Below are 23,749 nucleotides of genomic sequence, written 5' to 3'. Positions count from 1 at the left end.
CACCTGCACTGCAATTCCCCAGGAGAGCCCAGCCCTTGTTTCCATTCCCCAAATGCTCCCAAGGGTATTATTGCAATGTGCTCACTGCCACTGAGGTTCTGCTGAAGGAGAAGACCAAAAGCTTCCCAACCCATGGGAAGAGGAAGCCAAAGGTGGGGAGTCACAGGCTCTGCCTGCTCAGCTGCCCTGGAACAGTGACTGAAGTGGCCAGACAAGCTACTTTGGCCCTGATTTGGTTTGAAGTACCAAGCAAAGCCCGAAGGTGACTTTTCCTGCAGGCACAGTTGAATCAGGGGGACCCTCACATCTGCACAAGGCAAGAGGCTGATAGCAGAGGCTGGGCTGCTCCACGTCAGATCGGGGGGCAAGGTGCAGCCCCTGGCTGGCGTGGCAGCTAGGGGCTGCTCAGAATGCTCCATGCCCTTTTCATCCATCGCTGCCTATAGAGGAGGGTCACAAATCAAGGCTGCTCACAAGCATCTCCCACAAAGGTTTTCCTTACCCTGTTGAGATGGGCAAACATATCTCATGTGCCAGAAATCCTCATCTCAGGTGCCAGGGGCACATTCCTACATCCAGACCACAGTTGGGTCTTCACCTGCTGCGGCATTAGCCCACCTATTCACCTCCTTTCCCACTCCCCAATACACTGCCCTGGCTTCTCTCAGGTATTTCAGCTGGGATGGAAGAACTGAGCACCACCAGGGCAATGGGCACCAAGACCCAGGACGTGAAGGGGCAGCAAATAGGATTTTGCAACAGCCCTCACTGTCGTGATGGGCCACAAATGAGCCCTCATGGCTCACAGGCCTCCAACCCAGCCTTGCCCTAGGTGAAGGCAGCTCTTCCGATGGCTGGTGGAGTAGTAATACTCTACATTTGGTGGGCTGAGGTCTTTGAACACCACCTTAAAAAGGGCAAGTAAATGCTTTCCTTTTTTTGGTTTCCAGTTGGGGTACTGGCCCCCAAAAGCTTTTCATAATTTGAACTTGTTTGAATTTTGTTCTTCCTGCTTCCTTTTTCTTTTCTTTTTTTTTCCCCCGTCTTATCAGTCTCAACCTGTCCAGATTTATATCCTACAAAGGTAAAGTGCAGACCATCTGAATGGCAATAAACCAAAGTTCAGCGACCCATTGCTGAGTAATTCAGAAAGGGAAATACTGCCGCTGGCAGGACGGCGATTAAGACCAAGTGAACAGGCACAGTCCGAGTCAACATCACCCTCCCCCAGACTATTTACACATAACTTTCCTCTCGCTGAAGATGACCAGAAGTAGGAACTATCTGGGACCCAATATAGTTCTAACCTCTTCATGTGTTAGAGATGTTGTCTGCCAGGAGAACTAGAGCTGCCACCCAAAGCCGTGAGCTCCATCAGATTCCCACACCAGCAAATACACAGCAAATCACAAACCCTGACCCACCTCATTGTTGTGGACAATGCAAGTGGCTTGTCCTAGTCTGCCGCTCACTCCTCATTACCGCCAACAGGACTCCTTTGGGGTCAACTCCTATCCTACCACGGCTGGCAGGAGATGGGTGGCAATAAGGAAGGTGCTGGTGGGTGCTGCCCTTGGTCCAGACGTTGCTCACAGGTGGTCACAGAGGGTTGGGGATTAGGCCAGGATTGCGACTTGTGGACACAAAATCCTCCAAGTCAGGTTTGGGGCTTTCAGTGGTAACTGTATGGAGGAAAAAGCAGTGGGCCTGCCTTTGCTGTCTGTGCTGCAGATAAACACATAGGCGTCCATTTGCCTGAGCCTGAGACACTCCTTTCATCAGTAAATTCACTTTATAAAAACACTGGGGAAAGGAGGAGAGAGAAAGGTAATTGCACCCACGACATCCCTTAATAAATCACAGGCTGGAGCCTGCTCTCATTCCTGACACTGCTGCCTCTTAATTATAGCTGTGTTCATCTAAGGAGACAGAGTAGGAGAGCCAGGCTTTATGCAGAAGGGAGCACTAATTAAAACCTTTCTGTTCCCTAGAAAGATATTCATGCTTTCCTCTGGGGAAGAAGTGAATGGACTTGTCTCTGGCCATTCCCACAGGTTAATCTGTAACACTGACTTTCACACAGCAAGGCAGTTCATCTTGTTTTCAGTGCCTGATGCTCTTGGCATTGCTTCTAGGTTGAGATATGGGACTTTCAAAACTCCTTGAAGAAGGAAGAGGAATAAAATGTATCCGAGTAGCCTGTGCAGGTGTGGATGTCATTTGCCTGGTGTAAGGTTAGGTAGCAGGGGATGGCTTCTCAGTCGATGTACACTGATCACAATAGAGTTTTGCAAATTGTCCCTTGCTGAGACTCCAGCCCTTAATATCTGACACAGGCAGGACTTCTGTGATGCAGAGTGTGTCCCAGACTGCACCCAAGCAAACCCTCTGATTGGAATTAGATGGACTTCAGCAGGCTTGATCCATGCTCAGATCCACATGAGAAGAGTCAGGTCCCTCAGGCTGCTGGGGGAAGGAGTCTTGTACCACCAGGCACTTGAATGCTACCATCTCTAGATGATCTCCAGATGGGCTTGGTACCTGACCACACAGGCAGGTGCATTGCCGATTCACCTCTGTTTTCCAACAACTGAGAACACAAACCTTTCTAAGTTGCAGGAGGAGAGTAGTACATCTGAGCTACAGAGAGAGCAATTTGCCCCACTGAAGTCAAAGGGCTGATGCCCAAACAGTGTTAAGTCAGCATTCTCCAGATGGCCCTGCAGAGTTTCAATAGCAGAGAACCCAAGCTCGTGAAGAGTGGGTCCAGTCCAGCATCCAGATGCATGCACACTCCAACCAGGTATTCAGATGAAGCCAGAGTAGGCTGCATGTGAATAACATGCAGAAAATGTTGGGTTGGATTTTTTTGCCCCCTTTTTTGCAATAGAAGGGGCAGGGCAGGAGAGTAAGTGTGACATGAAAGGTTCTCAGGGTTAACTGTAGATCTGTAGGACTGTCAGGTTTGTTGCTGTGAGCTGCTACTGCTTGAAGAAAAAGTTGATAAAGTTTCACCAGCTGAAAAAAAAAAAAAAAAAAAAAAAAAAAAAGGCCAGAAAAGCTGCAGCTCAGTCAAATGAGCTGCTGCGCTAAACTAGGCAGGAGCAGGTTCCACAGCATAAATTGAGAGTAAATGTACCAGAGTTCTGCTCATTGTTGGTCTTTGCCAGTACGAGCAGGTAACACCCTAGGTGTGGTCGGGCCATCAGCTGCCTGAGCAATCCTCTTGACATGGAAGCACCCTTTTCCCACTGCTCCTCTGCGCTGTTGCGTCTGCTCTGAGCTTAAAAATAAAGAAGGAAGGGCTCCCGTATATGTGACTTAAGTTACGAAACTTCCAATACTCTTCAGCTTAGGAGACAGCTGAGGTGCTGCTCTCCTCAAGATCTGCGATACTGCCCATGGCATGGAGACAGTGAATAAGAGAACAGTTGTTTACTGATAACAGAGCTGGGGGGCATCCCATGAAACTGGCAGCTGGCAAGTGCGGCATAAACAAAAGGAGATGGCTGAGCACACCATGCAGAGCTGAGCTGCAGAGCGTCTTGCCACAGGCCATTCAGGATGTCAAAAGTTTATGCAGGTTGGCCAAATGCAGTTGGACAAATTCAGGGATGAAGAAGGGTACCAAGAGCTCTTAAATCCCACTGCTGGAGGCTAGGAAACTTTGCAGAGAAGCTCCCTGCGTGCCTGTCCTGTTCTTGTCCTCTCCTCTGGGCATCCACATGTGCTACAGCCATGTGTGTGCTCCTAACCTGCCACCCGAGCAGGAACTGAGCACGAGTGATGGGAGAGGTGATGGACTATCCCATGACCAGGTAACTGTCTCTGGCTCCTCTGAGCCAAAAGGGAGGGTGGAAGGGAAGAGAAGAGATCTTCTCCAGCCCCAGTGACTGCTCAGTGGAAGGAAACATTGTGCAAGTTTAATCACAGCCTAGGAAGTGAGGACTGAGGGTGGCTGGAAGAAACAAGCCACAGTCACATGCAAACTAGACCAGACAGGTCCCCAGAACATCTGCTCCACACCTGGCACAAGCCCAGAGACACTCCTGCTCTCTGCTCCCTGCCTGCCAAGACCTTGTAAGCAAACGGTCAAAGGTTAGAAGAACGATCTAAAGCAGTGGAGAAGACTGCAAGAGAGATCTGGGCTGTCACCACCCTCGGCATTCCCTGGCATTTTCCCTGGAGCGCGGTGTGTGATGCTAATTCCAACATGATTGGTCCTTGCCAAGACAAGTGCATGTAGCTGCCAAGATGCTGCTCACAGAGGCCACGCTCCGCTTCAGTGCCACATGGGTGACTGGCACTCAGGTCCTCTTGTCTCAGAATCCTGTCCCCCGACAACCTGAGCTAAAAGGGAACTTGGTTAGCTCATGACATCCAGCTTAGCAGTAGGCTCACACTAATCTCTTGCCAACAGCTAGTCCCACAGGGCAGGACTGAGGAGGACCTGGCTGGGGAGCACCAGGAATAGCACTTTGTTGTAGCCCAAGTGAGCCCCACCAGCCAAGATGCACCAGGGCTGCATATGCTGAAAGAGCATCTTCATGAAAGGTTGGCAACATCCTCTCACAGACAGCTGTGGGCAGGAGGGGTGCGTCCCCCCCAAAGCCAGGCCAGGAAGGGGAATTACTGAAAGGGCTAAAAATGACATGTATGTATATTTATCTACAGTTGAGGGAAAACTGTGCAGGAGGGCTGGCTACCAGGGTTGTCTCTCTGCTGTCAGGAAAGCTGGTATTTGCTGAGGTGGAGGATAAATGACTTTGGTTTCTCTGTTCAGACAGAGGCTCCCTGTCCCTCTCAAAACCAAGTGTATTCCTGTGCTCTGGGGGCCACCTGCTCCTTCCTTCAAAATGACCTTCCCAGAGCGTGTCAGGTCCTTCAATGTGCACACTGAGACACAACCCTGCTTCTGCAAACCTTTCCTTGCTCCAGAGGCGACCCATAAACCTGTGGCTCCTTGAAGGATCAGCATACCCTAAAGACAGTCAGTCCAGTGAGGAGAGCTCACTGGTTTTAAACCACAGGTTGTGGTAAACACCACCCCTGCCCTCCTTCTTTGGCTGAAGGAGAATCCACATGGTCTGTCTTGGCACAACTGTGTGCCATCCTCCAAGTCCCCCAACCCTTGCAAACGCAGCTTGCCCACCTGGCATAAGAGAGCTTTCTTGCTCCTTCCTCCTCTCCCCTTCAAGGATCAGAGGGTCATTCAGGCCAGAAGGGGCCTCAGGAGGTCTCTAGCCCAACCCAAAGCAGGGTCAGCTCTGAAATCAGAACAGGTTGCACAGGGCTTTACTCAGCCTGTTCTTGAAAATCTCCAAGAATGGAGACGGCACAGCCTCTCTGGGCAATCTGCTCCACGGTGCTGAGGTTCCCAGAGCAGAAAGTGTCTCCTTCATGTTCCCCTGCAGAGCTTTAGCTTTTTGGGACTGGAAATCCCTGTGCCAAGCCTCTGGGAGCATGCAGGAATGGCTAGTGAAACCTTTCCTCTTTAAGACATTGCAGGAAACTCTTCTCTCCCCTTCCCAGCCCTGTAATCACTCCTGGTTTCTCCTAGCCCAGCTAACAGGCTGCCCTCACAGACTCCTGTCCCAGGCCTCTGCTGCAGGCACCAATTGTGCTTTTTCCTCCTTGCTTTTGCAGGAGATTAATTTTTTTGCAGCAAGATTGTTAAAACATTTCTGCACCGTAAGATTAGAAACTGCCATTTAAATTCTTTTGATAAACCCAGCCTCACACATCCTTCTATTCTAAACGAAACAAAGGGCAAAGGGAACATATTTTTTTGGTTTTGGAACATGTCTCATGGGACTGTTCTTGTTACTGTGTAACTGGCTGTTCATGCTGCAAAAATCCCTCCTGCTGGCCTCATCCACAGAGCTGGGTAGCTTTACTGAAAGCCCAAACATTGGATATCAACCCAGATGACAGATGATCACCCTGTAAAAGCCCAGGGTTTACCTGCATGCATGCAGGGAGAGGCTCCCCAGTTGGCAGCGATGCTGGCTTGAGCCATTCCCAGCCACTTGCGCTCCTGTGATGCTCCTTCGTCAGCAGAAGGGCTTGTGGGGCTGGACTGAGAGTCAGATTCTGGAGCTGATCTGGCTGGAAAATAAACCAGCAAGTTAAAAAAAATGTAGGTGGGGGGAATGGGGTTCAAGCGCCATTGGTTCCTGCTCTGGGTTGCAGTGCTCCCACACACTGTTGCTGGGGATGAGGTGGTGGCCAGGGACAGCAGGAAGGTGGGAAGTGCTGAAGCTTGAAGCTGCTCCTGGAACCAAGACTGTAAGTTGTCACGGTACAGTGCAAGTTGCTAGGAGAGAATCAGGACCATTTGCTCATCTTTAGCCCAGGTTTCAGAGTGAAAATCAAGCAGGAGTTTAAAAGCAGGAGGGGGGGAACTACCAGAGTAAGATTGCTGTATCTAACAGCATCCCTAAGGGTTGAGGTAAGGAATCTCTCTAGCAGACTTTGCTGACAGAAGACTCCAAATGCTACAGCTCAGTCAAGAGCCACACACAGGACAGCAAGATGAGTTGCTTAAAAAAAAGGTTAAAGTGAGTAGCCAATGAAAGAGCCCATTTGGATCAGCTGCACTTGTGTCCATTCCCCGTGGGAATGCCAGGCACTGACTGCTGCGCTTCCCTTGATGGACAGTCTGCTCCTCTTTCCAGCTTAGGCACCTGCATTGCACCTCTTCTCCAAGACACAGTAGCTCATCCCTTTGTACTCGTTCATGTATTCCTCTTTGTGAAGTTGTAAGTTTTTCTAGTGCCCTTTCACTGATGGGAGCAGAGCCCTGCAGAGTCTAAAGGATGTGCTGAAGGAGACACAGGTCACACCGGTGGGCTGGAATCTCATCTCTGATATGCAGTTTGTGTCTTAAGAAATGAGCAAGTTTCCTGCGTAGAGTTTTTGAGAGTAACACCTGGTTCTCCTCCCCCTTGCCGTTTTCTGTGACTGTCTATCTTGTCTTCTGAATCCAAAGGCAGGACAGGGCTATCCCCAGCTGGGGCTGAAAGTTTCGTTAAATATTTTGCAACAGAACATGCTTTGCATCAGCAATCAGCATTACGGTTCCTATGGGGACTCTCTGGGAATCCAAAAATCTAAGTGTTTTGCAGGTAAAACAAATGACTGGCAGCAAAAGCACATTTTGATGAACTCCCATTTCTGCCCTTCAGAGATGACTGGGAAGTGATAAATCACAATCTTCCATACAGAATTTTATCTACCGTAACATATATATGAAAATACCAACAACAGAAAGAAAAAAGCTAGATTAGACTACTCCTAAAAAATGTCCAGGTGCTGCTGCATGGACATTTTTTGCTTATTCCCATTCTCAGCAGCACAGCCCACTCCCCTAAGCCAGGTGGATGATATAGCCTTGTTCATCCAAGCTGCATCCGCAGACGGTGCCAGTGCCCCGAGACAGGAGCCCAGCGATATATCAGCAAAGTTTCTCCAGCAGCGAGCCATGGTCTGCCAGCACGGGCATTTACTTCTGTCGCGTGGGCTGGGCCCAGTTCTGGCTGCCTGTGCTCCTGCTCCAGTTCCCATCACACGAGCTGGCATCTCAGGGCAATCTAGGATAAGAAGGTTAAGGAACCCAGCAGCAGCCCCTGAACAAGACCCCGCTCACCCTCTATGCTCACAGTGCTTAGAAGATGTGGTTGTTGCCTGCATCAAAGGAAAGATGCCTCATCAGAGCCCCAGGTGCATTTTGAGGGGCTGAATACACCCTGTAAGAAACACACGCATCCCCTGCCACACCAAAAGCTGACCTGAACCCTGCCACGTCTCTGGGAGCATGGTTGCCACCAGGTCACTGAGCTGGTTAAACAGATATCAGTTTATTTTCCTGCAGTGACACTCAGAGCTGAGCTCCCATGTGCCAAGTCTGAGCTCAAATGAATTGTTAGCAAGTGGCCAAAAATATACAGACAGGATATGAGTAGGAAGCACAAAACGGGGTGGGAAGAGATGGCAACGAATGTTGTGATTAGCCTAAGAAGGCTGGAAAAGCCTTAAACATTAAACGTGATTTTCAACAGCTGAATATCCTCCCTCAAATCTTCTGCCCCACCCTCCCAGCAAAAGCCCCGGGGTGAGATTTACAGCAGGAAATGAAAATTATTGATGCGTTAGCTTCCCCAAGCCCCAACTGCTGCAGGCACACATTTGGAAAGGGAGTAGGGAGCAGAGTGAAATAGCTACTCACTGTTCTAGGCAGAGGGAGACAGGCTGAAGCCCTCTCCCTTTCTTTGGGGAAAGATACAATGGTGTGACCTTCCTATGCAAGGAGATCAGTATTTCTTGGTTCTGATTTACCAGTCGTATTCTACGTCTTGCTGCAACCCCAGAAACTTCCAAGATGACCATGCTGGAGAAAAACTGAAGCTAACCATGGCCCCCGAAGTGGCTCTCAGCCTAATAACGAGCTTTTCTCTGATGGAGAAAAAGCTCTTGGCACACTGACTGTCCTGCTACATGCCTGAATTTCTGCCAGGCAAATGAATCAGCGTTTCAGGGAGTGACCAAAAATGCCCTTCCTTTAGGAGGAGGTGGTGGAAACGTCCCATTGATCTCAACACCTCTGCCTTGCTCATGAACCAGTCAACATGGCAGAGTCCATTTACAAACAAAACTCCTTCAGCTCCTCCTGAGGGTTGGTGAGGGACCAGCCATACCACCCAGTCATCTTTCCTGGAAGCATTTCAACTCCATTTGGGCCAGCACTAGCCACTAGTGGAAAATGAATCGGCTTGCCAAATTTATCTGTTAGGCTTTACAGGTCTCCTGTAAAAGCAGTAACAAACTAGGACTGCTGAGGCTAGCTTGTAAGGATTGCACAGTATTAATATGAGGTGGGGTCACAGTGTAATTAAACATTAAAGCAATTGTTTAATGAACAATTAAGGCACTTGAGCGATTAGCTCAAAGCAGTCATGACAGCAAAGGCCGATCTTTTATCTATCTATATGGCCACAGCAGGCAATAAATGACCGATAGCCATTGGGGTCTAACAAGGACCACCCAGGTATTATTAGTGTGTTGTCAGTGTAAACATGGCAGCTGATGGTCGGACCAGATAGCTTTAAAGCTTCTGGACGAAGCAGTTTTGCTATGGGTGCTCTGCATAAACACACCACCACCTTTCAAGCATGGATGTGACAGCCCTGAGCCAATCAGGTTTTTTTTCTTGAAGTCCCACCATAAAGAACACTTTGCTGTGCCCTCAAATCAGAGCTTTAACATTACTGCGTGAAGCAGCAGGGACACCAGGAATCCTTACACCTTCTCCATCCCCAGCCACTAGCCCATCTTGCCCCACCGGTGCCAGCCTTTTGGTGAGTCTCCCAGCTCTGTCACAAATGCCTTCAAGCCTGGAAAAGCCATAAGAGAAATGAGAGATATTCTCGCTATACAGTGAGGTGCACGTGAGGAACAGCTCTGGGAGTTGGCGCTTGCAGCCAGGAGACACGCTGCCAGTTACGCACAGGGTTTTGCTGTGTTGCCTGAACACAGAGGCCATTCAATGCCCTCCTTCAGGCTGGGCTGGAGCAGAACAGGGCAGTCCCTTGGGCTGTTATCCATCCTGCTCTGGAATATGACACACACATGCAAAGTCACTTGCTATTTTTACTGGCCTGATGTCTGAGTCTTGATTTCTACACAGAGAAAACAAAAAGGATCGTTTTCATCAACAGAGTCACAGTGTCAAATCCTTCCCCCCTTGTAAAAATCATAGCTATAACCCCCTTGCTGCCAGTGATCCAGCTCCCAGAGTCTTGCACCAGGCTAGGAAAAAGGGATCGTTTGGGGGGGGGGGGTGGGGATTGAAGAAGGACGCAGGGCAGAGAAACCTTCAGCATGACAACTACCAGTGCATTTCTTCAGCAAATTTTCTGGGTACCAGGCATGCTACGCCCATGGGTCCTGCCAGCACTGGCGTATGACAACTAGAGCCCTCCAGCCTTCCCCTCGTGTCCTGCCCAGACAGTCCCATGGCCAGCACCAGCCTCCTACAGCTCCTTTCTCCCCTGCTCCCATCTGCCGGGAGCTGGGTGGTGCCAGTCTCAAGGCGAGGGGACAGGCTTTGCTCACAGAAGGTGTGGGCACAAATAAAAACAGGACAGAGGAAAAAGGTACAGAATTCCCTACAATACTCTCCTCTTCCCAGGAAGCCTAGGGAACACATCACATTGTTTTTCCTTCCTGGGGAGTGCCAGTGACTCACATTACGCTTTCTCACATTCGGGTAGTTTTGAGCTGGGGTCTTTTAGTCTAAACCATTTAATGAGCTTTTATACAAGATACACTCATCCGTCTCCTTCCATGTTTCCAAAAGCACCTATTAATATTTGGCACACTATTTCTGGGCCTGGTTCTCAAGCTTGCTAACCTGTAGCCCAAGCGTAGATAATGTTCAGCTTGGTACCCCTGGCAAGAAACAGGCTCGGCAGACACACAGCAAGCCCCAACCTGCTCCGTGTTTTCCCTCCACCTGGCTTCTGCGGGATTCCTCCAACAGAGAGGAAAAGTGTAAATTCAGGAGCTGTGACTCAGCACGGGGACTCTGCAAAAAAGTCTTGCAGAGGGGTAGTGGAGTCAGCTTCCAGTTTTTTTCCCAAGATCTTGGAGATTGTGGCTATTTGTGCATTTTCCCCAGGTATTTATAGAGCAAGGCAGTGTCTAGACTTGCTTTTGGTTGTGTTTCTTGAAAGAAGGTTTTCCCTTCTGGCAGGAATATAAAAGCTCTTAGTTTGGTTCAGCTGGTCTGCAGAGCCTTTGTCTCCCACACCAACCTCTATGGGCACCAACAGCCTCCAGCACTGCCTGGACTCCTGACCTGGACCTAAATTAAGGTCTGTTTGCATATCACATACAGACCGGAAAGAGCCACACACAAGTGTGTGTGTATGCCTGTGTTTGGGGGGAGCTATGGGGGGTAAAATTCCATGCTTTCCCTAGGTAGCTTGTGAATCTTGCATCGGGAATTTGTAAATATTGGCACTTTTGCTCCGTGGTATCAGTTTGTGTTCCTGAGCATTAACTCCCAAGCCTCCATTTCAGCTCACTGGGGGATCAATAGTAAAGCCAGCAGATGCATTGCCTCCAAATCTCTAGTGCAATCTAGCAGGGCTCTGTGGTCTCCCAGGGACTGCTCGTACCAAGCCCAGCTGCCAGAAAAGCATGTGGGTGTTCCCCTCTTGATGCTGGGAAGTCCGCCTACACATTTTCCCAGGAAATACTTTTTAAGCACAAATTATTGTTTCTGAGGTAGCGAGTGAACAAGGCACAGCCTACTCGGGTGCGATCCTCAGCAATGAGTATAAATCTTGTGCTGATGCTATGCAATATTTGGGCACAGCATGGCAGGGCACAGCGCATAAGGAGGGGGGGACTCAAACAAAAAGTGGTAATCAGGGTCCGTCAAAGCTGGCAGAGGGGTGGCCGTAGATCTGAGGTGCCGCAGTCTAAAAGAGCTGCTGCCTCTTCTCCCATGGAGACTGAAGAATGCTTGGTTCTTCTCTGCTCTGACCTGTGCTGACCTGTTGGGCTGGGTTATATTTATCCAGGTGCTTGTCTCCTGGAGAATCTCCGCAATGTGAAGAATCCAATGTACAGAACAGGGAGTGTTTCTTCCAGACACCTAGCAGGTTGTATGCACCGTGTATGATTCTAACTAGTGTAACGTGCTACACGCCATGCACACCCTGAAACTACACATACATTCATTCTCACCTCTTCCATAGGGGCCTGTGATCTCAAGTGGCTCCATCACTGTAAAGATAACTTGAAAGAGTGCCTCCCACAGGGTGGGAGGACAACAGGACTCACCACTTCCCAAAACTTGCGGCACTGTAAAGACATCATCAAAGATAAGAATAGGGCCTCCGAGGGTCACCAGATTCTGAGAAATATCAGTTGGCTGTGTTTCCCTTTTCAAAGCAGGAATCACCAGCAACAGGTTAAAACATTCATGAAGTTCCGACTTGGTCCCACTGAACCACCATGATTTGCAAGGACTGATTTGCAAAGACAGGGTTTGGAAATTTCAGTCTTAAGATGGAACAAGAACCTTGCTTGCTTGCTTTTACAAAGGAGCAGCAGCAACAACAATAACATGTTCATTTGTTTGGCTGTTAGTCTCTTTGGTCTGGATTTGGGTTTCCCCTGATGCTTTCTGACTAACCCAAAGATGGTTTTTTTGGAGTGCATGCTCTTGGTAGAGACCCTACCAAGCAGGTCTGAATTTGTTTTGGTGAACCCAGGCAGGCATCCTTACTGGCAGGTTCAGAAAAGCAACTTAAAGCAGGAGAAGGATGGTTTCATCATTAGGGCACTGGAGCAGGACACCATAGACCCAGGTTAAGTTCTCTGGTCTGCCATAGGCTCCCAGGGTCCATCTCACAAGCATTTTAGAGATCTAAACCAGATCATGTGAATTCAGATCTCTTGGTGCCACATGAGGAGCTCTGAGCACACAAATCTCAGTGCCTCACCGATACCCAAAAGCTGTTTTGTTAGTGGATTGATGTGGGATTGCAGCCTTGCTGATCTGCAGGTCCTTCAATACAATCACAGTGGGCAGGACAGATCACGGGAGTCAGCAGGATACTCTCAGTGGCTGGAGGGGGCTGTCTAGAGCATGGACAGTGCAGGACACATATATCGCAGTGCCTGGGCTCCCTTTGCTCTTGTGTGGGTACAAGCAGACTTAGCTTTGCAGGACAGTCCATCAAACAGCTTCCACCAGCGTGACATTCCCTTATGAAAACACCCAGCAACCCTAACAGACGGCGCTTTGTTGTCCTGGGAATTTAAAAGATAACATCATGTGGTCGCCAGCTAATGTTTCTAACTGACGCTTTATGTTACTTGCTGAGGCTTTTTCTAATCTAGCATTTCTGCCTGACCCATCCAGTTGGCATGGGCAAAATGTAGAGACAGCAGCCCCCTCATTATACCTGCCCCCTCCCGCCCCAGGCAGGACCCCCAGACAGCATTTCCATCACATATATTTCACCAGTGCCCAAGCCCCATAATCTGCTTGGTGCAGTGACTTCCATCACTGCGTCCTCAAGCACTTCATGTGTGCTGCAGAATGAAGCAATTCCTCACCACCACCTTTGGGTTGACTTGACAGGGCATAACATACTTTACACATTGGCATCATTCCAGGTGGTCCAACTTGGTCAAGAAATGCTTTAGGCTACAGACATCAAACCTTATTTGACCCCTTTTTGTGACACATTGGTTAAACCATCAGTATCAGTACCATGGCTTCAGGTAGGAAAATATGTTTCAATACTAGCTGGTGGGCAAGTCGGAAGTCCTGTCACACTGGGCAGATTTCAGTGGGATGACTGATGGAAACAAAGACAAGGTCTGTTAGAAATGGGTTAGAGCATGCTAGGAAAAAGTTACTGTTATTCCTAGGCAGCTTAGCAGTTTTTAAGGTTTTGGGTGTTTTGCCATATTTTTCTACTGTTGTTCCAGCAAAAGGTGTTGCATTTTGACCAGCACTTCCCCATCACTAAAATCATATATTCTAATGGCCTCTGATACCAACAAACCTTCTCCAGCACACTCTACCTGATCGCAGTGTTGAAGGTACTCTTAGACCCATAGTGAAAAACAGTCACAGACACTAGATGCTGCCATTGTTATTAACAGTGATGATAATAATAGCCCTAAAAAAGACACTAGTATTTCACATTTTCAGGTTGTTCAATCTTCACCCAAAGTCCAGAATTTTTCACAATCCCTTTCTGTGTGCTGTAAGAACAAAAATGTATGACCACAGCAGACAAGGGAGAAGTATAGCTAATAAAAATAATGTACGACAATAGCAGCGATCGGCCCAAAGAGAAGAGAGAGCTATTATCCTTTCCCCTCCCACAGACCTTCTCCACCCTTGTAACATTGCAGCTCCCTCTTCAAAGAGACTCAAAGAAAGTCAAAACAATGTATGGCCCGCTTCCATTTGCTATAAAAGTACAGAAATGTAGCACAGACATCAATGCCAGGCGCCTATCACAACTCTGTGTGTCTTCAGGAGGATATTTGACCTCCAAGGATAAGACCGACCGGAAAGTCAGGGAGTGAGATTTCCTTTGGTTTAAAGTACAATACAACTTCACCCACCTCAATGTCCTTTAGCATTGACTTCTGCTGACCTCCCTAAGGCCCTCTGTTTCAGCACATGAGATCTCTGGGCTTGGGATGGGTCACGGTGCCAGGCTTTAGCCAGGCAATTAAGCTTCCCCTGTAACTCCCCCCAGCAGAAGCGTAGTGCTGCCGTCTGTCCCCGTGGCCAGAATTTGAGCCTGGCTTAGCTGCTGGAGCCCCTATCCCATTAAACATCATGCTCACGTGTCAAGGCTTAGCTGGCTTGCTTGGTGACCCATGGAGAAACACTGCCCTGCACCATCAAAAGAGTAGGTGATGGTGTCAAAACCGGATTTCATACTTCTGAGTCAAAGGCAAGCCCTGCACAGCCACACATGCATGGCTAAATTTGGCTCTCACTTCCCTTCCTATGCATGCTCACCCCGCTGGGGAAGGAGGAGAAAGCAGCCGCACCCTGCAGGGAGATAAGAAACCCTCTAATCAGGGAAGCGTAAGCCACAGCTGAACTGACAGCAGAGAGAAGACAACCTGTGTGTCAGAGGTTGCAGACCCTCAGAGCTCTTAGGGATGCCCCCACGGGGAGGGGGAAATCTGGAGAAAGCCAGCGACTCGGCCACAGCCTCTTCTTGGCTCCTGTGTCTTATCTTTGGCTGTGTCCACATTTAGAGGTGAAGTACTCTCAGCCCTTTCTTCATCTTATTCAAGTTTGGTTGTCTCTTGATTTGGAAGAATCATTATAAAGTCTCCAACCCCTCAGAAATGTGAACACCCCCACCACCTGCACCCCCCCCCAGTCTGCCTGCTAGGATTCAATTAATATCAGGCAATTTAAACCGAATTAAAAGTTATGGCGTGAGGCTCTGTCCTGCTTTAACTTGGCCAGCATCACACCACACCCTCATTTCGATTAACCCAAGTTTGAACACAGACATGGCCCTTAAAGCAGCTGTAAGAACTAGGCAAAGGTTAAATAATGAAAATAGCATGAATAAATAAAAAGAAGGGAGCCCAGCAGGATAAGGACCTGCTGACTTGGCAGGCACTCACATTGCTTCCAGTTTCATGCCCTCTTTTGAACACAGGCACCCTGGAAGCGAGGACAATCTTCCAACAGTGCTGGGTGAAGGGAGGGTGGACATGGGGGATTACTGTGTTAGAAATGCTGAGATGGACCAGGGATCACTCAATCAGACATGTCAGAAGGAGCAATTTATAATCAGCCCCTCGCTGAAATGTCAGTGGTGCTAATGCATTACAGCTTCTGCTTGGCCAGGCGGAAGACTTTTGGAGCGTTAGGGTATAAATGGGACTGCAAGCGGCACAAAACCATTCTGCTGTTTCATGGGTGGTGGGTGTTCCCACCACACACTTCAAGCAGCATGTTGGCAAGTCATTCTGACACCTGCGGGGTCCACTGGCGTTTCCACTAGCCGAGGTACATTAGCTCCTCCTGCCTTCCTTTAGGGACCCCAGCTTATCCTGTCAGTACTTTCTCATGAACATAACCATGAGATAAAGAATTGGCTCATTTTACTGCTGGTCTTGCTTCACCCACGAAGCTGAGCAGCAACCATTGCCATGGGGTCTGCTCCTGACAGCCACATAGGGTTTGACCAGATGGGTCCCTCTAAAAGCAGGCACAGATCCCCAGAGTTTGTCTTTGGGGCAGAGCTGATGAAGGAGAAACAAAAACTAGGGTGATCTTGGCTGCATCCCTGGTTCCTCCTGTTGTTTCATAGCTGGGGCCTGGGAGCAAGCTCTGACCTCCACAGGCCAAACTTGGTGCCACTTATCTGCTGGAGCAACCTGGATTTCAGTCTGTTAAGGACACAGCCCTGGGTCAGTAAGTGAAAGGGATCCAGAAATATTACATTAATATCAAGAAACATTCCCAGTTACGATCATCAGTCATGGGACTAAAGTGACTGGATTGTGTAAACAGACCAAAGCTGGGTTTTTTAGAGCACATTCCCTTTTCTAGGTATCTTATGCTAATGCACACAGAGATCTGGGAGATAGGAACAGTTTGAGGACTGTAAAAGGAAACCAGCAGACAGCTATTAACAGAGGAAAAATTCACAGGTACCCAAGCTTGGGCACAGGGATGGGTTTTATTACACTCAGAGGGGTTGGCAGAACACCAAGTTTCTATTCTAACGTGTATATGAATTTATATCTGCATATGTGTGTGTGCATGGACTTTAGTATCAACCACAACAGAGGTGAAAAAGGGAGAATTTAATATACTAGCTACAAAATACACTTCAAAGTAATTTCTAACAGTGTCTCAGTGCTGAGGAGTATTACTGTGACACAAAGCAGGCTGAAAGCCATAAGGCTGAGCCCAAAACATGCCAGGATCCACCATACAGTCTGTGCATACACGCGTGTGTTTTCTGGCTGTGCAATGCTGTTAGCAGTATGCAACCATGCAGCACACACACAAGCCATTTGCTTCACCTAGAGTGATGTATCTTCACAAAACATATCCCTGACAAACGTGCAGTTTTGTTAAGATGAATGAGAAAACTCTGTATCTGCCCTCACCTCAGGGTGAAACACATGGAGCAAAATACCACAAATGAGTGTTTCCAACACAAGGAATAAACACGGATATGTAAGGAATCTAGGGCAGCTCTGCTGACGATACAAGCCCTACAGCAGAGACAGTCAGCCTCCAGAAGGGAAATCCCAGGTGCCAGGGATGACTCCAAATTCCCTGGGGATTAACACACACTTTAGCCTAAACTCAGGAAAGAAAAACCTTTGCGAGGCAGCTCCACTGCTTGCCAGGGATGGCTGTCACAGCAGCCCCACGGCACACGCCAAGCATGTTCAAAGGTCCCCTCGCAGGAAATCCCACTGAAGACACTGATTAATTTCTTCCTTCAGGCCAACGATGAGTATTTTAAAGCTATACCTCTGAATTCTGACAATCATATAATGAGGTGAGCAGGGTCTGACCCACGCAAAGCAAAAAAGAGGCACTGAGTGCCCAGCCCATAGACAGGCACCACCTGAACTTTTCAAAAGTGAATAAAAAAACCTTGAAGACTTTTGTCTTGGCTTTTCTTCAACTCATGCACTGGAGCAGAGGTGAATATCTTGGATGCCAATACAAAGCATCCCCTGAGGTTTTATTATACCTCATTTCCGCCCCCCCCCCCCCCCCCCCTTGCAGTTCTGCTCTCAGAGCAGTGCCTGGATCTCTCTCACATCTTCTCTCACATTATTCATAATTCTCATCTGAAAGAGGAGGACAAAAATATCTGTGAACTGAGCCTGTCTGCCTCTCACCAAGCACTCAGCCATCACACTCAATTTTTCTCTATCCTTATGCTGCCACTGGAGCAGCATTCACAATTTATCTTACTTTTCTCTATGCAGGCAATACCCTGGTAAGGATACTTTAATAGCTGGTATAGAGCTTAAAATTACCACATAACAAAAGATAATGGCACTCTAGGCATGAAAAATAACCCAGGATACTTACAGTCATGAGCACATAGCCACAGGGATCCATATGGTTGTTAATGGCCTCTGACAGACCGTTAAAGGCAAAGGCCGCATCAGTCCCTGCTATACTGTAAGCAGGGTTGCTTTGCTAGAAAAAGACGTGCTGAAATACCACAAAGTCGGGGTGTTCCTGGAAGGGATGGGCAAGAGGGGAGAGGTGGAAATAGGTTTTGGAAAGGCATCCTGGGATGTGTCATCTTCAGCCCAGGTCAGAGCTGTGAGAGGTGTCTGAGCCATGGGGCAGAGAGTGGCAGAAAACCCCATTGTCCTTGCCTGACCACTCTCATCTGCCCACGCTGCTGCTTGGAGACCCCAAATCAGAGGCGGGGAGGGCAGCACGCACACAGATAAATCATCTGATAGCGTGTTTTTTAGTCACTAACCCTGTCTCTTCTGCTTCTGCTGCAGTTGCCTGTCCTGTGAAGCAACATGAGTCTCAAGGGATCCCTCAGCAGCAATCCTGGCTCATCAAAGTAAGGATCTCTACGGTGGGCTTCCTCCATCTCATGGCTGAGCACCACCACTCCTACCTACCAGCCGTGGGGATGCTCCTAGCAGTCCCACTTGTCCCCCAAATCCCTGGTCTTTGTTTCACCCTTCCTGGGCACCTCACAAGCTGTGGCCATAGCCAGCATCACTGCCTTAAACCTCATGTGCTCTGTGTGCTGTGGCTTGGTAATGCTGCATTAGGTGCGGAGAGAGGAGAGGGACGCAGGAGCCTCTCCACCTGTGGCTTGGGGGCTATGGCAGCCCATGGCAGTTTTCCAGTGGAGCCAGAGCCATCAGCTCTCTCCCTCCTTCCTGCACGCTCCTGGCCTCTGGAGAGCAGGGTGTAGGTGTATGAGCACTGTGAACTACTGCCTGCCCTCAGGGGGACATGGTGACAGAGCAGAAAGTAGCCGCTGGCCACCAACTGGCTCACTGCACCGTGCAGGACAGCCAGACCACAGTGCCTGAAACCCTGAGGTCCTGCTTTGATCCTCCTCTGCCAGGCCTGAGCTGGAGAAAACACTCTTATCTCCTGGCTGCACGCTCCTACGCACAACCCAGGCATGGGGGTGGGGGGCCCACAGGGGAGGTAACCCACACTTAGAGACCTGACGCCCCAAAACTCAAGTGTTTACACGCAATTAGGTCCTTCCACATTTTTACATGGGACGCGTTCTACATTTAAGCACCTGCCTTCAAGGGCTCTGAACAACCTGATCTAGTTGAAAATGTGCCATCTCATTGCAGGGGGGGTTGGACTAGATGGCCTTTAAAGGTCCCTTCCAACCCCAACAATTCTATGATTCCATGATCTCAAAAGAGTCCACTAAGAAGGGATCTTAATCTCGGCACTTACACTGCCTCAGGTTCAGGTGGACTCGGGAATCACATGGAGGGGTCTCCATTTACCTGCGGTGCTTCCAGTCACAAACACACTTATCGCTCACTGGGAGCCACTGTCCAGCCCCTCCAGAAGCGATGTCCTTCCAGGGGATACTGTGTGTGAAAGTAACTCTAGTGGGGACAGGCCTAGACGGGCTCCTCTGTCTCCTGTTTCCAGCTGCTGGGTTTAGTGACATGTGCCTGTGGTGTGGATGACAGCTAGGGTTGCAGAGGGAGCCGCCAGCATGGTCAGACAAGCAAATGTTTTGCCTGGTAATTTGGAGTCACACCACGTCTGATGGACATGATGAGGAGGGCAGGGCTGGTGCCTCTTGGGACAGCTGCAGAGCTGCTGTGCTGATTATCACATGAGCTGCAGTGTGAAAGCAGATGTTAAAAAGATCTGGGAGCTGATGGTTTATTTGTACCTTCTTTCTTTTACAGTGGCAGCATGGGCAGAGCAGACGGAGCCGCCAAGCTGAGCGCAAAGGACCTGTATGGTAAGTTGTGCCTATGAACACATCTAAGGTTTCCTATAGCAAAAGCACCTCTGGAGACCTGGACACGGCTCTTGGGAAGTTTTAGGCTGGAACTCAAAGCCACGTGAATCCAGACCTGCATACGCAACAGGCTGGCCTGACATGGCAGCAAAAAGGCACCTTGCCTCTGTGCCACTGCCACCCATGCTGGGGACAGCTATGAATTTTTGAGAATAGACAAGCTATGCAGAACATTGCTTCCCCTCACCCCCACCCATCACCCAGATCCTCTCCAGTTATGTTAGCAAGATAACCTGATAAAGGGCCTAACAAAAGAAAGACTGTCCTCAGCAGGTTAATGATTATCATCTTTTTAACTACTCAGTGAACCATGAAAACTCCAGTGCTCTTTGGCTCTTTGGAAGTACAGGGAATTGGTAGGATGGGTGCTTGTGCAAAGCCTGATATGCAGCTTGGTTATAAACCACCCCAGCTCCAGGGGAGCCAGTGAGTCACTGGGTGAAGAGCCATAGAGAACATCTAGGTACCAATAACAGCGATTCCTGATCTTAGCAGCTCTCTTAACGTACCCCAGGTGAAGACTTGGCCTGTGGGGTGGGCAGAACAAGGAGAAAGTTGTGTGAGAAGTCACCTCCCTCAGTCACTCTCTGGTTAAGAAGATGGGGTTTTGTCTGGGGGAACACTAGCAGCTTTTGAAGAGTCCAAGCCTGCAAACTCTCACACCCGAGAGCTGTCAGATTTGTTTGGTTGATGCTTTCATTGGGTACGAACAGGCTATGTGTGACCCTTGTTGGAGAGCTTGTATTTGATAAGAAATCTCCCTTTGTAGCTAGGAGGTGAGGGTGGTTTATCTGTCCCTGGGAAGTGACTTTGGTTGCTGAACAGTTTTGGCTGGAGGTTTATCAGCGTGGAGTGGCCTGGGGCAGTGTCCCGCAGGTGACCTATCTTGCCTGGAGAGAAGTGGTTGCTGGTGGGAAGGCAGGGGCTGTACTTAATGGATGAAGTGTTAAAGTCATTGTTAACTTCGATTAGCTGCAAAGAAGGGAAACACGGGAATAAAGGTAGAACAGAAATTCGGTGCTACCGGCTGGGGCTATTTGTGGTGTGGACGCTGCATGATGGGCAGGTGCCAAGTGGGGGTTTGAACTGTGTCAGTCACTTGTCTGGAGATGAAATGACACATGATAAGCCTAGAAAGAAGCAAGGGGATGAGGCATGAAAAAGTTTGGGTGCTGCTCCACTTTGCACACAGGACTGCTAGTTCAGATGAGCTCCTCCTACCTCTAACAGCATAATTTCTTTTGCTGTGCACTGAATGCTCCTGCAGATCTGATCAGAGGCAGAAATATTATAGTTGCAAGGTAAATAAAGAGTCACTGCAAGGTAAACAGAGAGCCCTACAGAGACATGTAAAAATGAAACCGAGAGCTGACAACTGTGTTGAACCCATCCCTTAGCACTGTAATCACACAATCAAGGTTAGCACCCATGGGCAGAGGCAGCCCAGAGCTCTGAACTCTCAGGGTTCCAGGGTGGGATCTAACTGTGAGTGCAAGGATGGCGAGCAGGGACCACCTCACAGTGCCTCCACCGCAAAAGCTAGCAAAGGGAAAGACTGGCAAACTGCCTTTAAAACAAAGACAGTTTTTCAAATAAGTCATTTTCAACACTAAGTTATATCTTTTAATTTTTTTTTGTATGGACACACCCCAAAAGCAAATTTCACTGGAGATGGGACCTCTCTGACCAAATTCCATCAAACCTTAAATGAAGACCATAAGTCCATGGGCCAAATCCTCAAGAGGAGTAAATCAGCTGCCTGTTATTTCCCTGCCACCTCTGAAGCACAGTATGAGGTCTGCAGTCATTTACCGCATAAATGTTGGATGGCTCAGCCCAGCACTGCACCAGTACATCCACAGGGTTTTTGCTTGGCAGAACTTGAAACCTGCCCCACTAATTCAGCATGTCATTATCAAAGGACACTCAGCATGTGTTAAACCAATATTTAAATGTCTGGGTCCTCGTCGCACTCGGATCCTCCCTCCCCCAACATCAATTTCTGCTGTGAGCTGGCACATTTGGGGATGGAGGGCAGGCAAGAACTAAAATTCCAGGGAGAATTATGTTTCATAATGAAACAAATCACATCAAGCTGAGCTGGCCTTGATTATGTGATTACAATGCTGCTAAGGGACGTTCAGAGCTTACAGGACTCTTCGTATTTCCATTCTTCTCCAGTGTAATCAGGCTGGACCCTCAGCCTGTGTACACTGCCAGGCTTCCAAAGAAATTAGTGCAATGACTCCCAAATTCACAGCACAAGGACATCTGCTGCATTTAAAGCTTGCTGGGTAATGTACACAGAAGGTCCAATGCACAGATGTCTAAATATTATTCCTAGGTGAACGAGGCCTTGGTGTTAGCTTTCTTAAGATGTTTTTTTCTACGATAGAGTGCCTCTCACCACAAAGCAGGTATGGGAGGAAGGATGGCGTGTACTGAACCATTAGTTCAGGTACTTGGGCTCTAAATGCTAGCCCAGCCTGAGCCTTCATTACCGGCCTAACATGACAGGAATGCCAACTGCAGGGACACGCCTGCTATCTGAGGGCTAAGGTGTCCCCAGTATCAACAGGGACTTACTGGCGGTATTAAAGCCACCTCAGGTGAGGCCCTGGAGAGTGATATTTAAAAGCATCATAGTGAGGCTGAAGCAGAGCAGCAGCTCCAGGCTGCGTACAGAAAGTCAGCTGGATGACAGAGGTTTATACTGGTGGGGTATCTGTTCTGGAGGGTTCATGGACATAGTGTGAAACTCACAGGGCCACACAGGACACAGCCTGTGGGGTCAGAAAGGTGGCTGCCCTGGCGTCACCCTCTGCCTGCTGTAATTGCCTTGATCATCAAGTACGTGGCATCCCACTGTGCCTTCCAAGCACAGTGGGATGCAGAGAGATATGCAAAGTCACCAGGGAATTCTGCAAAGAAATGGGCTTAAAGCCCTGAGCTATCTTATCCCAGCTCTGTCCCTACCAGAGTTTTGATCAGAGTTGGATATGCTTTCTAGGTGCTCAGCTGTCCTCGGTGGAGTTTCCCGGCTGTCATGGGAGCAGGATACTCATCCTTTCCTCCCCCCCCTTAGCAAACCGGCATCACATTTGCTCAGCTCCACATTCTGGAAGAGTCTGTGGCTGCCTGCACAGAGCGAGCCCCGGCTCCGCTGGCAGCAGGGGGAATGGCTGGCACCTATCAAGTTGCCACCTTACTCAATGCACAGCAACCAGCTGAATAAATGTTAATGCATACCATAAATAAATTAAGCTGCTTCTCCCCTTACTGGCATCTGTTCTGAGCCTAGATGAAAGCCTGGGGTGGGGGGGGGGAGGAAACCAGTGTGGATCCAGCAGAAGCCAAGGGAAGGGCTGGGAGGAAGTGTTTCTGCATAGTGCGTCCCACAGCAGGCTTCTGCCACCCCTTTCTGTGGTGACACCCAGGTGGGCTTCAGGAGGTGTTCATCTAAGCTGCTTTCGTGGTTGATCAGACGGCACCATCTCTCGTGACGGATTAGGCAGTGTAACCATGAGAAGCAGCATAGAGTCGAGGGCAGTTTAACGATTATGGTGGATTTCTCACGGGGCTGTAGGAAGGAAATGGCTCTGCGGCAGTGTTTGGAGCAGCCCATTTTTGTTTGGCTACCGTGTCTGTCCCTGCAGTGCTCAGCCGCTTTCCAGCACCCCTGTCCAACCCCTCAGCTGTCTTTGCCTCTCACTTCAAGTGCTGTGGCACAGAAGTGCCCAGCAGATCCGAAACCAGGCTGGACCCCCAGCAGGGCCACAGAGCAGAGTGGGATGTGGAGGGGCACCACAGAGGTGCAAGATGCCAGCCTGGCATAAGAGCAGCTCTTGTCTCGCATCCAAACCTGTGAGACCCAGCCAGTTGGCTCCAACCTGCCTGCCCTATCCTTGATACACTCATTTCTGGAAAAGACCAAAACTTGTCAGGGTACAGGGCTAAAAAAGGGATTTTGGAGCAAGAGAAACTGCCTGTAGCATGAGTTAGGCTGGAGAAACAAGGTGCTGAACAGCAGCAGCCTGCAAGGTGCGATCACTTGACACTGCACGCCCTCCGTAACCCAAGAAAGGCTTCGGCGCTGTAACAGGACACTGGGCACCAACACAAAGAGAAGAGCCATTCCTGCCTGCCTGACGTGGCCC

The 23,749-nt window shown here is 49.1% G+C and overlaps 1 protein-coding gene across 1 annotated transcript in view; it reads left to right on the top strand.

The window, feature by feature from the left end:
* EPS8L2 (EPS8 like 2) overlaps positions 1-23,749 on the top strand; it is a 66,613-nt gene that overhangs the window by 4,242 nt on the left and 38,622 nt on the right. The window contains exons 2-3 of the mRNA XM_049821281.1: positions 18,070-18,134; positions 19,477-19,532. Of these exons, the coding sequence (XP_049677238.1) occupies positions 18,091-18,134; positions 19,477-19,532 (100 nt within the window). The 5' untranslated portion in view covers positions 18,070-18,090. The remainder of the gene's footprint in view (positions 1-18,069; positions 18,135-19,476; positions 19,533-23,749) is intronic.

The sequence above is a fragment of the Accipiter gentilis genome, chromosome 17, assembly GCF_929443795.1.
Source record: "Accipiter gentilis chromosome 17, bAccGen1.1, whole genome shotgun sequence".
In the NCBI taxonomy this organism is placed as follows: domain Eukaryota; kingdom Metazoa; phylum Chordata; class Aves; order Accipitriformes; family Accipitridae; genus Astur; species Astur gentilis.
The sequence above is the reverse complement of the archived record's forward strand: the minus strand, read 5'-3'. Positions and strand labels throughout refer to the sequence as shown.